The sequence below is a fragment of the Anas acuta genome, chromosome 20 (genome assembly GCF_963932015.1).
Source record: "Anas acuta chromosome 20, bAnaAcu1.1, whole genome shotgun sequence".
Lineage (NCBI taxonomy): Eukaryota > Metazoa > Chordata > Aves > Anseriformes > Anatidae > Anas > Anas acuta.
This window is the reverse complement of record NC_088998.1, coordinates 2,934,932-2,951,232: the sequence shown is the minus strand read 5'-3', so window position 1 is coordinate 2,951,232 and position 16,301 is coordinate 2,934,932. Positions and strand designations below refer to the sequence as shown.

Here is a 16,301-nt window from a genome sequence, read left to right as displayed (position 1 = left end):
GAATTAAGGCAGCCCGAGGGTTCTCTTAAGCTTCCCTCTTTGGTGTCTGAAGAAGCAAGTCCTGACTCATGTTAACCCAGGGCAGAGCTGCTGGCAGAGCCTCCCTCTCCCACTTCTCCTGCTCTCACCTGCCGGTCCCGGAGGCACCACAGCCTGCAGCGGGCTCGCTCGCCCTGCTGGGCAGCACCTCCAGGCTAAATCGTTCCTGGTGCAAATTAAGCCGATGACTTCTAGCCTCAATGAACCTGGTGTAAAATCAACACCTGCCCTCTCTGAAACAACTCCTGGCTTATTTCAGGTCTCCTTCATTCTGTCACGGGGCCTCAAAGCTCCGCATCCAAACGGGGGGCAGAGACCTCACCCTGTGCACAACCACAAGGATTTCTGACTCCTCCATCTGACCCGGGACACTTGTATTAACGTGCTGCAGCACAGCGGCATCTCTTCCAAACCAAGGCATTTGCCAGCTGAGTCTGGGGGAAGTTTAATTGTCACAGTCCCTGCAGCGCTGTGCAGCTGGTTATTGGTTGGGTTTCTGTATTTGATCTCACCTTTCTTAGCTCAGTTTTGGACTTCTCTTTGGGGAGTTTCATGCTATCAGTTTCAGATCATTTCTCCCATTTATCAAGATCATTTTAAATTGTAATTCAGTTCTCTGTACTGTTTGTATCTCTTCCCAGCTTGGTGCCCTGGACATACATTATAACTGTACTCTCTATTCCATCGCTCTGCATTAATGAATAAATTACAGGGAACCTGATTCCGGGAAAAAAACACTGCCATCTGAAATGCTTCCCCAGCCCGACAGCAGCCAGTTAGCCCTGTCCTCCGGGGTAACCTCATCCTCTGTCCTCTTCTCAACGCCACTTCTGAGATCCTGCCACTTACTTCAAGTCCCCCTGCTTTAAATACTGAGGCACATACTCTTCAGCCTCTTTTTTTATTTTCTTCTGACCCCCAAGACCATATTCTCAATTAATTACATGGTTTTACAAAAATATTTTTTCTGCAGTATCTGAAACCAGCCAGAGCTGCTGGCACATCACTGTTATCCCTGCCCTGTTTGCAGTGCTCTGCATGCAGCTGCAGGCTCTCCCTTCGCGGGTCTTGTTTGCAGCTGTGCCTGCTGCAGCAGCGAGCAGCAGCCAACACAGGCAGATCTCATTTCTTTGGATGAATCTGCACTTTCAGCAGAAGTTGAAGATAACTTTCATCAGTTTGTTGTTTTTTTTTCCAGTGAGCCTTAATGAGGAGAACAAAGTTGTCGAAAGCCTCATCCTGCCCTTCCCCTCTTCCAGCACACAGTCTTCTTTTACAGACGGCTTTTTTTTGTCAAACAGCTCCACAAAGCTGACAGATTGACAGTCATTAAATACAAAAACTTCATTTCACAATATTCCTAAAATACATGTTTCAAATGAAAAATGACACTTGCTTAAAGCATAAAGTGCGGTTCTTTTTCTTCCCTATTTCTGCCTTTTTTCCTATGAAGACTTAAAATATTATGCTTTTTATTATGGTAATGCAAAAACCTCTTTCTTGCACCTCAAATTAAAAAGAGGACACTTGCTATGTGCCTTGGATAATGATTTGGCTATTGATTCAGCTGGTGCTTTATTAGATTATTTTGAGACAGCCTAATATAATTTCATACCTATTTATTTTCTATTTCTATGCCAGTCCAAGATACAATCTTTTCTGCAAGAAATTAATACTTTCTCCTTTCAACCTCAAAGAAAGATTAAACTAACCTTCTTACTTGGATTATTTTGGGGAACTGTCTTTCAGCGAAACATTTATCTTGAGGGTTTTTGATAGTCTTTTTACTAATGCTTTGAAGCCAAAACCTCAGTTGTGAACAGTCGATTCTAGGCTTTTCTTTCTTATTTTGCACTAATGCAAGAACTACTGGTGTCACATAAGAGAAGAAGATTCCAGATGGGGAAGGAAACAAAGGAAAGGAAAAACAACCAGCTTTCATGTAGGCAAAGAGAGAGGAAGGTAAGAGGAATGGCATTGTTCTTACATGGTTATCTGCAACTAGCTGGTCCTGCTTGCTGCGTCTGATGGGCACGGGTGCAGGGAAAACAGCAGGAGCCCGGAGCTGTGGGCAGCAGGAAGGCAAGGACTGCCAGCAGCCTGATGGGCTTATTCCTAGCCTTAAAAGCTCCAGGCTTTTTAAAGATCATCAGGAATTGCGTAGGGGTCTTGCAAAAGCAGGAGGAATTTAAGGTTGGCCAGTTTGGATTTACACACTGGAATAAGCTCAATGATTCCTGCAAGGCAAATCGTCCGTGTGAGCACCCAGCCTGGCGGGACAGCAAATGGCTCCAGCCAAAACCAGCTGCAGCCACGGCACTGGGAAGACTCGCGGTCCTCTCTTGTGGTTCTGCACTGTCCAAGTCAAGCTGCCCGGGGACTTTCCGATAAAGCACCAGCAGCCAAAATTGCTCCTCTCTCAATGAAAACGTTCCCAAATTCCTGGGTTAGGGATGATCTGGCTGCTTTGTTTCACTGCTTGGACCCTGGGAATGGAGCCAGAGGGGAAAAGGAAGCAGGGGTGATCTTAAATTAGAAAACTACTTGCCCTAAAACTAAAATCACATGCTAAATTTCAAACAAAATGTTCCCATAAAAATAATTCACTGATTCTTGTTCCTATTCCACAGGAAGCCCCATCAGCACTGCTTTGCCATGTGCCTGCTTTCTGGGGCGCCTCTTGGGATCACCCAGGCTGTGAAGGACCAGGGAGAGTCACCCCTGCCACCCCTGCACACGCTCCTGTCTGCTGCTAGGCCCTTTTCCTACTTAGATTCTGTATTTAGCTGCAAGAACTGTACAAGGGATGAAGCCCAGGACATACTGAGTCTGAAAGGACAAAAAAAAAAAAAAAAAAAAAAAAAAAAAAAAAAAAAAAAAAGGAAACATCATCAGACAGAGCAGAGGTGTTGAGGGGCTTTGATTTCATCCCTCCCTTCCAGAGGGGGTGCTGAGCATAAAATTAAATTGTCCCTTTTATCCTTTTTGTCTCTTTGGTCACAGCCAGCACACCGTCTCCCTCCTGCAACAGGCACTTCGTTCCGTATTCACACTGGCTAACGAGGCTGCAACCACCCATCTAGACGGTCTGCGTGGGACACTGATGTTGAAACTGCCCTGAGGTACCAAGTACATTTGCACCCAGCTTGCCCAGAAATGCCAGCGGCCAGCCCGTCCTCAGCATCACCTCCAGCAAGGACTTGAGCAGCCTGCCCGTGCCAGGCAGCAGGAGCTTTATCTGGAGCTCCTTCTCAGGCAGCAGCAAGGAGATGCTGACCTTCAGAGCAAACACCACAAGCTGAGCAGGGAGCAAGCTCTGTGAGCACAGGCAAGCCCTAAAAAATTGAGCTCGGGCTTCAAGCAGCACAAATGTGTCCTAATTGTGCCTTGTACTGCATGTTAAGCCATCCAGATGACGCACATATTTTGGTGTTAATAAGCCATTTGTCCATCTGGTGCTCTCCCCGTGGTGCAGAGGACAAGACTTCTCCATGGTGTTTTAAAAATGAAAAGCATCAACTGTAAAGTACACATAATGTCTGAAAAGAAATACCCCAAAGACCAACTCCAAACCATCGCTGATGAACGTAGATGCAACAGTGCCAAATCGTGCTGTGTAAGTCCTGTACTGTGCCCATGTGGATCCCAGGAAACTGCTCAGCTGCACTCAGCTTTATCCAGCACACAGCCACAGCTACTCGCTGGACACTGCACAAACAAAACCAAGTCGGTGCTGAACACTTTTTACCTCCCTACAGCACCAGGACTGACTGGGCTGGCAATCTGTCCATATTTCCAGGGGTCAGAGCTCAAAGTAAAAGAATTGGTGCTACAGATGCTTAAAGCAGCTTCTGATCCCTTTCTGGAGTATGAGAGCAAATTACATCACATCTACAGGGGTCACATCTGCAAGGGACAATGCAGACAGAGCAGCAGCAGGGAAACATCAGGGACAGATTTGTACTAGCAGCTGGGGCTGGTTTTATTAACCAAACCTGCTGCAGAACAAGTGGAGGTCTAGATCTGATGCAAGAAGCTGTATGTCTAACTCCATACCTCTGTGCTTCTAATTCCTTACGTCTGCCGGTAGAAAACTGCTCCCTGCAGAGTATTTGTCAGGAGCCTGGCTTCAGCACACAGACAGCAGGATTCCTTTTCTCAGAACACCTCATTGTAAGATTAAAGAATCTCAGTTTAAACCAACACATCTACGCTGTAAACAAAGCCAGCCTTCCTGGCGAGCAGTAATTGGAAATGCTTCTGTGCAAAGTATGCAGTCAGGTAATCCTCACCAGTTAAATCTCAGGGAAACATTACAGAAAATCGATGTTCTTGCAAGCACTGGAACTTTTGCATGTTCTGAAGAGTAAGCCTTCACATCCTCTTTTGCCAGAAAGGAAATCATCAGGGGAGTTTTACTTCTTTTTTCCTTTGTCTCTCCCTATTCCAGGATACCAGGGTAAGAAGTGCTCATGTAACAAAGGGATACGACAGATCAGTAGGAGAAAGTGGGGACACGCACTGTATTTTTTCTGGACAAACAGCCTCCTTTTCCTGATAAACAAACTGGATGAAACTAATTATTGCCTGGGGCTAGGAGGACTTTTTTTAGGAGTATCATGCTGGAATCTGAGCACCTGTTCTCAACAGGAGGAAAAGTTTCATCTCCAAAGGACAGACCAGAATTAGCATGGTTACAACCTTTTAAGAGGCCGTATCACTTCTCCAGCCATTAGACCAGACTGATTAAAAATGCTTTGGTCCTGTTCACCTTGTACCAACCTGGCTTTTTCCCAGCTTGACACATTTCACTTCACAGGAGGCTTTTGTTTCAATTTTACAACCCATTTAATAGCCTCAACTCCTAAAGGGATGCTTTCAGAACTACAGTACAGTAGCATTAAAGTATTACCACAGGAGACACCACAGCAGTCTGCTCTTTCATCGCCCTGCATGACTGCTGGCAGATACCCATTTCTTTAAGGCTCCCATCCACCCTGCTTTCTTCCCTCCCTCCCAATCAAACTCTACAGGTCTGAGAGGCTTTTCAACGCTGCACTGAAGTTCTGCAGAAATACCCAAGGTTTTGCCTGAGGAAGAGCATCAAGGTTTCTTCCAACTGCATGAACTGCAGGTTAGATTAGCTACATGCTGATTGAGGTCTCCTTTTTGCAAAAAAGCTTCAAACTAAACTCAAAAAAATCAAAGTTACATTTAATATTCTGCTGGGGGAGGGTGGGGTGGAATAAACTGCTAAAACATGAAAGTTCTTGATGTACCTGTGTGTATTATTAACTAAAGAGTGAGACAATTATTTCACACTGTTCCTGAGCGCAGCAGGATGCTACAGGATAAAGCATGACCTTGGTATAAACAAGCAGTGCCTAGGACTTGACTAAAGGAGGGATAATTACTGCACAGTCCCTGGCTATCTAACTATACTAGTGAACTGGCAACGTTTTATTTCCCCTAATAGTCAGAAGGACATTTGTTCCTGAAGGTTTTCAGAACGATCTGGCTGGTAGAGCATCAGACTGGAGCCAAGAGGAGGAGCTCTCTAACGGGTTTTAAACTTACAAACTTACCTGCTGTGACCTTCAGACACTTGCTTTCTCTTTTATCAATATTTTATATTCATTCTTCAGTCCGGACTCTTCATGTAACACACTGAGAGTACCGACAGGATTCAGAACAAGTTAGCAGGCACAAGACTGACTAAAGAGACTTTGGAGTTCACTGAGTGTTTTTACTTTCAAGTGTCATGGTGCCAGACTTGTAACTCAAGCTAACAGCAGAATATACAGAGGATATTCAATACAGAGAAACTCAAGCACCCGAAGATTATCAGCTAGCACTGTACAGCCAGAGAATTCTTCTGACGAGGTTTAACCCTGTATGAAGGCTTACAACACACTGAAAAATGCATTTTGGTCAACGAGAATACAGTTACACAGGTCTAAATGACTGGCTCTAGGCTAGCATCCCTCTCCCCTTTCTAGCTCTCAGAGGAAAGGCTCTCACTGAGTACTATCCTGAAATAAGGGAGCTTTAATGTGCCAACCTGAACACGTTTAATAACTTAGCACAGATTTGTGAAATAGTCACGTGAAGTTTGATTAAGCTCTGAATCTATGGCAATGAAGAAACCAACAGAAGTCCGACAAGATGCTGATAGCCTACAACTCACTGAAATAATTTAACACCTTCACAAAACAGGTAAGGTATGGCTGAGAGCTGTACATTCCACCTGAAGCTCAAATGCTGCTACCAGCATTTCCCGTACACTTCTTCCTTCTTCCACCACTACCCATTGATGCGGTAATTCACGTGGATTTCAGGTTTGATGTCACACACCAGTGACAGCAGCTGGGAGAGGACCACCTCACGATTCTTCTGGAAGTTCTGCTGGATTACACTCATCTTTTCCTGGGTCTCCTTCTCAACCTCAGTGGTGCAGCTGCCATGAGATCCAAGTGCCTACAATAGTAGAGGAAAGAGGAAGCTGACATGCAAGTTGTTTCACAGAGAGAACATTATGATTAGCTCTGTATTTTGTCCTTCTGTACTGCCTCAGTGCACCTCAACCATTAGTCTTTGCTGGGGAATAACTGTTCTGAAAGGACAGATGAGTACACTTGGATTGTCCTCTCAGATTTCCCCCAAAACTTGCCCTAGTTTATCACCCACAGCCCATGTGTTTTTTATCTTCTCAGCCATTAGCTACCAGTTTAGAGCAGAAGCTTCAGAAGAATTCCAGAAGTCAATGTCCTACTGTACCAGCAACTGGAACTGTGAATCCCTGTGCGCTGCTGTAGCTGATGATATAAGGAAGTAAGTACTTGTGATTTAGTTTAAGCCCAGTCTTCACATCACCCCATTGCTAGAAGAATCTTTATAAAAATCCCTGGCTTGTTACCAGGATTGTGGGATGCGTGATATGCACACCAAGGAGTTTCTCGTGGATTACAGCATCTCCCTTGCTCCATAAGCAAAGGCAGAGAGAGCAAGTTCCCATTTTAAGTGGGGAAAACAAAGGCATGGAAAAGTACACTGAGACAGAGAGCACCGTGGGACTCAAATTCAAAGAGCTTTTCTCTTTGTAGAAGGGTAAGTTAAGCAGAACCAACTGTCATGCAGGAAAGTCTGCTTGTTAGCCTGGAATTACCTGGTATCACACACCCAGTGAACCAAACTAAAATGGGATTTTAACACATTCATTTTGACCAACTGGCAGGAAGGCTGTTGTACAGAAAAGAGGGGGCGTTACTGTGCTAACCAAAACCTGGACAGATGGAGAGCTGCCAGATCATTTCCAGAATATTTCAAAAGAAATGGCAGGGACGCACAGCAAGCAAAACCACCCTACCTGTGCTACAGCCCTCCATGGGAAAGGGGCTTCAGTTCTGCACCTCTGGGCTCCAACTCCTCTTGCTCAGAGCGAGAGGAAGATGCACACCCCAGCACGCAGCCAGGCTGAGCAGGGCACAGGCCTCACAACTTCCTCAGCAGAAGAGCGCCGTCCACAAGGCAAGTGGTTTCTACCAAGTTAGCACCAGGGAAACCAGCTGGCCATAGGAGCAACGAGCTCTGTCTTTTCTGATGCTGCTACACAGAGCAGGCGTGGGGAGGCTGAGAAACCCCAGAGCACCAGGGGGTACACGAGCTCACCACGCTAATTCACTGCCCTGAATAGCTCTGGCTCTCAGGACACAACATACCACGCTGATTCACTTCCACCAGCGTCTCCACGACACGTGGCTGTGCATCAGAGGAAGGCAGTTGGGGAAGTAGACCTCTGGTAATGTGTTCCACCCTGAGGGGGATTCTCAGGGCAAGTACTCGCAGTTTTAGGGCTAAGGGGCTGGACAGGTAACAGGGAGTGCTCTAGCAAACCAACCGCTGCTTCCTTGGCCTTGAATTCCTTCTCCCTCTGCAGGCGGTACTGCTCAATCTCTGCCTGGGCTTCTTCTTTGGCCTGCTTCAGCCTCCGATTCTTTCCTGTTTCCAAAGAACAGGACATGTGAAATACAGAAGCGAAAGTACTCAGAGCATGTTGCCCCCCACCCCTCCAGCGGCCTGATGCAAAGCCATTACTGTGGCATTTGCTATTGCAGCACCTCCTTCTGCAGGAGGCTGTCAGCACCGCACAAACTGCACACCCGCAGGGCTTTGTGGTGTCAGCCTCAGGGGCACGAGGCTGCCCCAAGTAACGCAGAGCCACTGCCCGGCTCACCGAGCACCCAGCTTCCAGCAGCCACAACTGGAGCAGTTTTCACATCCAGCAGATACATGAGGCAAGCTGCAGGCCCGGCTTTGCTCATGTGAGCATCTCACAGTGACCTCAAACATCACGGGAGGAGGAACACAAAGTTTTAGCTTTGCTTCAGGTCAGTTGTACAAGCAAGAGAGAGAACTGGGTACTGCATGACTTCCCCCCCGGGCTTCCCAAAAAACTCTTCACTCAGAGCTATCCTCAGAGGGCGTTACAACAAGCTGCTCCTTGCAACGCCATCAGTGGGTACAAATCATAGAATCACAGAATCATTAAAATTGGAAAAGACCTTCAAGATCATCTGATCCAACCACTGGTACCACCAATGTCACCCACTAAATCCTCTCCCCAAGCACCACGTCCAACCTCTCCTTGAACACCCCCAGGGACGGTGACCCCACCACCTCCCTGGGCAACCCCTCCCAATGCCTGACTGCTCTTTCTGAGCAGAAATGTCTTCTCATTTCCAACCTGAGCCTCCCCTGGCACAACTTGAGGCCAATCCCCCTGGTCCTATCACTGGGTACCTGTGAGAAGAGGCCGACCCCAGCTCCACACCCCTTCCTCTGAAACAGAGGCAGAGAGCAATGAGGTCTCCCCTGAGCCTCCTCTGTTTCAGACCAAACACCCCCAGTGCCCTCAGCCGCTTCTCACAGGCCTTGTGCTCCAGGCCCTTCACCAGCTTTGTTACCCTTCCCTGGACACGCTCCGGGGCCTCGATGTCCTTCTTGCAGTGAGGGGCCCAGAACTGACCCCAGCACTCGAGGTGCGGCCTCCCCAGAGCCGAGCACAGGGGGCCGACCACCTCTCTGGCCCTGCCGGCCGCACCACCCCTGTCAGAAGCCAGGCTGGTGAATGGCAGCACCCCCCGGGGCCAGGCTTAATGCGGGGGGCCTCCCCGCGCGGGGCCGCCCAGCGCCGGGCCCAGCAGCAGCTCAGAGCGGCCCCGTGCCCTCGCCGCCCGCCCCGCGCCGCACTCACGCTTTCGGGCCTCGGCCACCTTCTCTGCCGCGCGCTTCTCGGCCTGCAGCAGCTGCTGGATGCCCTGCGACTGGCTCGCCATGGCCGCGCTCCTCCTCCTGCTGCTGCTGCTCCGCCGGCAGCGTCTGCGTAATGCGTCACCGCGCCGCTGCGTGCTGCGTCACGCCGCACGGACACGCCTCCTCCCGCGGGCCGCGCGCTCGGCCACGCCCCCTTCGCCAGGCCACGCCCCTCGAGCCCCCCCCCCCCCCCCAGCTTGTTCGCCCATCTCGAGGATGGGATTTGGGTGGGGGTTTTTTAATTAAAAAAATAAATAAGTTATAAAACATACATTTTAGACATTATAAACGTAATAAATTTACATTTAATACATTTAATACGTTTAAATTAATTTTAAATTATTACATTAATACAATTTACGTTTAATACATTTAATGAAATTAACAAAATTAAAATTAACAAAATTAAAATTAACAAAATTGATAAAAAAGGTTTTTAATATATTTATTAAACAAATAAAATTTTGAAAGTTACTTTTATAAATTCTAAAATTCTAAAATTAATAGAAGTAATAAAAATAAAGGGTTTCATCTTCTATTAAATAAATTATAATATAATAAATTATAATAGTAAATTATAAACTATAAGATATATTTTTAAAATTCTGAAGTTAATAAAATTAATGAAATAGTAAAAGTTAATAAAATAATGGTATTAGTTGAAATAATGGGTGCATTTTTAATAAAATGTAAATTATTGTTACTGATTATGAATTGATTTTCATAGAATCATAGAATCATAGAATATCCTGAGTTGGAAGGGACCCTTAAGGATCATCAAGTCCAACTCTTGACACCGCACAGGTCTACCCAAAAGTTCAGACCATGTGACTAAGTGCACAGTCCAATCTCTTCTTAAATTCAGACAGGCTCGGTGCAGTGACCACTTCCCTGGGGAGCCTGTTCCAGTGTGCAACCACCCTCTCTGTGAAGAACCCCTTCCTGATGTCAAGCCTAAACTTCCCCTGCCTCAGCTTAACCCCGTTCCCGCGGGTCCTGTCGCTGGTGTTAATGGAGAAAAGGTCTCCTGCCTCTCGACACCCCCTTACGAGGAAGTTGTAGACTGCGATGAGGTCTCCCCTCAGCCTCCTCTTCTCCAGGCTGAACAGGCCCAGTGCCCTCAGCCGTTCCTCGTACGTCTTCCCCTCCAGGCCTTTCACCATCTTCGTAGCCCTCCTCTGGACACTCTCCAACAGTTTCATGTCCTTTTTATACTGTGGTGCCCAGAACTGCACACAGTACTCGAGGTGAGGCCGCACCAGCGCAGAGTAGAGCGGGACAATCACCTCCCTCGACCTACTAGCGATGCCGTGCTTGATGCACCCCAGGACACGGTTGGCCCTCCTGGCTGCCAGGGCACACTGCTGGCTCATATTCAACTTGCTGTCTACCACGACCCCCAGATCCCTCTCTTCTAGGCTGCTCTCCAGCGTCTCGTCGCCCAGTCTGTACGTGCAGCCAGGGTTTCCCCGTCCCAGGTGCAGGACCCGGCACTTGCTCTTATTGAACTTCATGAGGTTGGTGATCGCCCAGCTCTCCAACCTATCCAGATCCCTCTGCAAGGCCTTTCCACCCTCATTCGAGTCCACAACTCCTCCAAGTTTGGTGTCATCAGCAAACTTGCTCAAAATGCCTTCTATTCCTACATCCAGATCGTTTATAAAAATATTGAAAAGTACCGGCCCTAAAATGGAGCCTTGAGGGACCCCACTGGTGACCGCCCGCCAGCCTGACGCAGCCCCATTCACCATAACCCTTTGGGCCCTGCCCGTTAGCCAATTGCTCACCCATCGTATGATGTTTTTATTTAGCTGTATGCTGGACATTTTGTCCAGTAGGATCCTATGGGAAACCGTGTCAAAAGCCTTGCTGAAGTCCAAAAAAATCACATCAGCTGGTTTCCCTTGGTCTACCATACGGGTGATCTTATCATAAAAGGAAATCAGGTTAGTTAGGCAGGACCTACCCTTCACAAACCCATGCTGGCTGGGACCAATGACTGCTTTGTCCCCCAGGTGCGCCTCAATACGTTCGAGAACCATCTTCTCCATGATTTTACCAGGCACTGATGTGAGACTGACAGGCCTGTAATTGCTAGGGTCTTCTTTCTGACCCTTCTTGAAAATCGGCACAACATTTGCCAGCTTCCAGTCTACCGGGACCTCTCCAGACTCCCAGGATCGTTGAAAAATAATTGAGAGAGGTTCCGCGATGACGTCCGCCAGCTCCTTCAGCACCCGGGGATGAATCCCATCCGGACCCATGGACTTGTAGGGATCCAGGTGGAGTAGCAAATCCCGCACACGTTCAGGGTCGGTTGGGAGTTTGTCATCCCCACCGTCCCGGTCCTCCAGCTCAGGGCAACCTGGGTCCCGAAGCCCATCATTGGCATTGAAGACAGAGGCAAAGAAGGCGTTAAGCGTCTCTGCTTTGCCTATGTCATCGTCTGTGAGAAGACCTTTCCTGTCAAGGAGCGGCCCTATGTATTCTTTAGTTCTCCTTTTTCCATTCACATATCTAAAAAAACCCTTTTTATTTTCTCTCACAGACACAGCCAGCTTCAACTCTAGGTGTGCTTTAGCCACACGAATTTTCTTCCTACAGACACGAGCAGCATCCCTGTATTCTTTCCATGTCACCTGGCCCTCCTTCCAGTAGCGAAACACTCTCTGTTTCCGCCTAATCTCCATAAGAATGTTCCTGGTCAGCCACGACGGCCTCCTGCCCCGCCTGCCTGACTTGCGATATTTAGGAATTGAATAGGAATTTAGGAATTGAATTTTATACATTTATAAATTACAAACTTAAAAACTTCATGGGTTTTAATTGTTGTAATCATTGTGGCAACCCAGGCAGCCCGTGGCGTGCCCCTGGTGGCAGCGCTAGCATTAACACCAGTGCTGATGGGGATGTTGGTAGCGGTAATGGTGGTGTGAATGTTGATGTCCCTAATGCTAGCGGTGCCGCTAACGGCAGTGCTCATGTTAACGCTGCCCTTAATGCCATGTTAACGTTAACGCTGCGGGGCCAGCTGTGCGCTGGGAGCTGGGCTGGGGAAGGGAGGGCTCCGGGGAGACCCCACAGGGCTGCCAGGGCCTGAAGGGGCTGCAGGACGGCTGGGGAGGGACTTGTCAGTGATAGGACAAGGGGTAATGGCTTTAAACTCAAAGAGGGTAGGTTTAGATGAGGTATAAGGAGGAAATTCTTGACTCAGAGGGTGGTGAGGCCCTGGCCCAGGCTGCCCCAAGGAGCTGTGGGTGCCCCATCCCTGGCAGTGCCCAAGGCCAGGCTGTTTGGGGCTGGGGGCAGGGGGCCCTGCCCATGGCAGGGGCTGGAAACAGATGGGCTTTAGGGTCCTTTCCAACCCAAACCATTCCATGATCCTAATATTGTCCCCAAGCACAGAGCCACCAACACACAGGATTCGTGGCCACCCCAAATACCTGCGCTGAGGGCACCTGGAAGACCAGCCCCATGTACAGGCACCAGCTCTACCCCACCCAGCCCTCATCCCGGTGACGATTCAGAGCCCTGACCACAATTCCCTGGTACTTTTTGGAGCATAAATCACGATTATTGCCAGGGTGGAAGTGCCGGGAGCTGAGGCAGTGACTCACATCCCCGCAGGGTGGTGGCTGGCACGCCGCTCCCGTTCCCCGTGATGGAGGGGACACGAGACGATGAATCAAATGCTTATTTACAGAGGGGAACGGGGATGATGAGCGTGCGGCAGGGTGACCTTCAGCAGGGCCCGGAGATTAACTAAGTGGGCCTGTCAGCCTAGCCTAACGCTCGCTTCAGCGAGAGGAAGATAAAGATGGGGAGGAGAGCTCTGACCATAAATCTCTGTTTTGAAGCAAGCCAGGGACAGGCAAAGTGTGTGGCCACGGAGCAGGAGCAGCTGCTGGGTATGGATGTGGGCACGTCCCCAAGGCACTGCCAACCTCATGGGGACACCCAGCAGACCTGGACAAGCCAAAAAAGCCACCTAGGATCTGGTGGTGGTCAGCTGGTGCAGAACCAGGCCATTTCGAAACAGAATTGGCCCAGAAATGATTTTTTCTCATCTTGCTCCAAGAGGAGCCCCCTGTCCTTCTCTCACCTGTGCAAAAGTCTCCAAATATTAAACTTCCTCCAGCTCCCACAGCCCTCAGTTAATGGCCATTGTTCCCATTGCCATCCATCATCGTCCCTGTTAGCTGCTGCCAGTCTTCAGAGATTTCGTATACTGCTAACTAAAACACTTGAGCTGAACTTACAAATTTCTTCACAGCAGAATGCTTTGAAGGCATTGCAGCTCATCTCCAGGGGCTTGCAGAAAAGCAACAGTCACCAGGATGTTATTTTCCTCCAGGACGATCAGGCTTTTTGGACTTGCTGCTCCTAAGATAATGATTCCCTTTTCTACCACCAGACATATCCTGGTTATAATTGCACAAAGCTTTCAGGCAAAAATCCCACCTAAAGTACAGCTTTGGGTTGACCAAAAACATCTGACGAGCTTTTGACTACTTCATTTCGATGCTTAACAAATAAGACAATAATAGTTTGTGTATAAGCAATGCTTCCTTTGGTTGCGCTGCTTTACAGCTTAAGACTGCTCAAAAGCTAACCGAAGCCTCATGGTGCTGGTCACATGAAGCACATGTGAATCTCAGAGCTCTTTGATCCATTTTCCGCTTCAAATTTTGAACAAGAATTTCTCCCACTGTGAAAAATGGGTTTCCAATTCCCAGACCTGCACTGGCATGCATAAAGAGATACTTATACAGCTTTAACCCTATCAGCAAAGGGTTTATAATTGAGCAGCACAAGTACTTCTGAACTTGTCCTTTATTCCTCCAAGATTAATTGTACACAAGCTCATCACTAGCAATTACAGAGGAAGAGGCTACTACTGCAACTGGCACTAGCACCCCATTATTTGCCTGGTGCTGATTACTTAAACCATAAACTCAACTCACCCTAAATTTCACGTACCCCACATTCAGTGGAAGACTGTAAGAAGAATATCGTTAGAAGACAAAGGCTATTCCCACTCTCTGCCGTGGGAATACAAGTTGTTAAAATCCTTCTGACACAAACGTATTTCCCTGGGCTGCCCTGCCCGAGCCTGGCTCTGCCTGTGCGTGCACTGAGATAGGTAGCAGCAGGAAAAGTTCAGTATTTCAGAAATACTGCCTCAGTGTCAGGAAAAGGTTGGGTTTTCTTTCTTGCAAGCCTTAAAGACCAATTTTCATTTTGGAGAGGTGTCTGTTGCCTTTCTGCTTTTGTTCTGTGCTGGCTCAGGACTCCAGGCACATGCTAAACTGGTTTCAGAATCAATCAATGAATCAGACCTTTCCAGAACCAGGAAGAAAAAAAAAAAAAAAAAAAAAAAAAAAAGGAACAGATTTCCTTCATCTTTGTTTTTATTTCAGTTTCTAAGCACAGAAAACATGCACGATGTTTTTTGAACCTGAAGTCATTACAGATTCCAAGACATTTCATAAAGATCAAGATTTTAACCATTATGTTTGGCTTCTTTCCAAATCGGGTAATCACATTTCCCCTCTCTAAATTCCCCTGCACCTTCAGTTGGATGCGTTATGCTCCGTTCCCTGACTTATGTTCTGCTGTGCAATTGTCTGCTCTTTCAAAAAGGTTTTGTGTTGAATGCCTGGGAACTGAGCTGGTTTCTCTCTTCTGAGGTTTAATTCATTAACACAAATCACTGCGGCATTGAGATGATGCAACTGTTGGTTGTGGATAAATGATTGCTGGTTGATAGTTTAAAAACTACCAATGAATAATTGACTAGAATTCATAGTTTGGGGAATATTTTACATTTATGAGCTGAGTAATAGAAATCCAAGCACAGCATAGCAGTAGAATTTAAAATTGAAGAATCAAACCTCCAACTATACAAGTTGGTACTGCTTGACTGTACCCAATCTACACCAAGAATTTGGCCCAAAATACCCAGAATGAAAGAAAACATTTCATTTTTCGCTTTGAGTCTGTGATCAAGGGCAATTTAAAGCCTGCAATAACCCAATTGCAGTGACAGAATTACACCAGCAGAATGGACTTATGTTTGTATTATAAAGAATTGACTTTTTTTTCTTTATTTTTAAACAGTTCAAGAAACCATATTTCTAGTGCCAGCTCTCATTACCTTTCTCTGCGACAAGCATGCAACCTTGGGATGCTGTGAGGGAAGCCGTGCAGGCTTGCCTCAGTGAGTAGTGGGGCAGTCCAGGGGCTCCCCTGGGTTCCTCCTGCCCACCAGCACATCCCCGTCTCCCCAAGCCATGCTGCAGCCTCTCTGTGACCCAGGTGACAAAAAATAATTGTCCCCAAGCCCGATGCTCGCAACGCCATCAGTGTCCCAGTGTTAGGGAGCAAGACTGGCAGTCAACCACATCCATACAGCACTGCCTGGAACGGGGTTTTAGACGTGATGATGACAAAACAAGGCAGGTCCTGTTATAGCTTGGTAAGTGGTTTCTCCCCTAACACATAGCACCAAAGCTCTGACTGCTGCAGGCAAATATCAGTTCTTCATCAGCTTCTGCAAGACCACGGTTTTGCTCCTGTTCCACCTGCAGGAAGCCTCCTGCTCAGTGCTGCTTCCCCTACTGGTTAACCTCTCTCTGGGGTTTTCATCTTGGCTTTGTCTGCCCCAAACCACTGCTTTCTGGTGACTGCATTTCAGTGATGGATGAAATGAACCCCGCTTATGTAGATTGCTTGGTGCTTTGAGACATGTTTGAATAAATGACAGATTGCAGTAGAAGTCTCATTCATTATCAATATTGCTCAGAAATATCAAGTGTCTGAGGCCTCAATTTTATTTGGATGCTCATTACAGACTCTGGGGAAATGGAGAAAAATATGCTATGAGACACCAAAACTGAGCAGCACAGGGATGCCAGCCAGCATCAAGCAGTGGGAGAGAGCTCTTTTGC

General features: G+C 47.5%; 1 protein-coding gene across 1 annotated transcript; it reads right to left on the bottom strand.

Moving 5' to 3' along the window:
* Window positions 1–5,764: 5,764 nt before the first annotated feature.
* ATP6V1G1 (ATPase H+ transporting V1 subunit G1) lies at window positions 5,765–9,404 on the bottom strand. The gene is made up of 3 exons (XM_068657314.1): window positions 9,293–9,404; window positions 7,937–8,037; window positions 5,765–6,516 (listed from the first exon to the last, which is right to left on the bottom strand). Exons 1-3 carry the CDS (start codon window positions 9,372–9,374, stop codon window positions 6,343–6,345), a joined length of 357 nt encoding a protein of 118 aa, XP_068513415.1. The 5' UTR covers window positions 9,375–9,404; the 3' UTR covers window positions 5,765–6,342.
* Window positions 9,405–16,301: the final 6,897 nt, after the last annotated feature.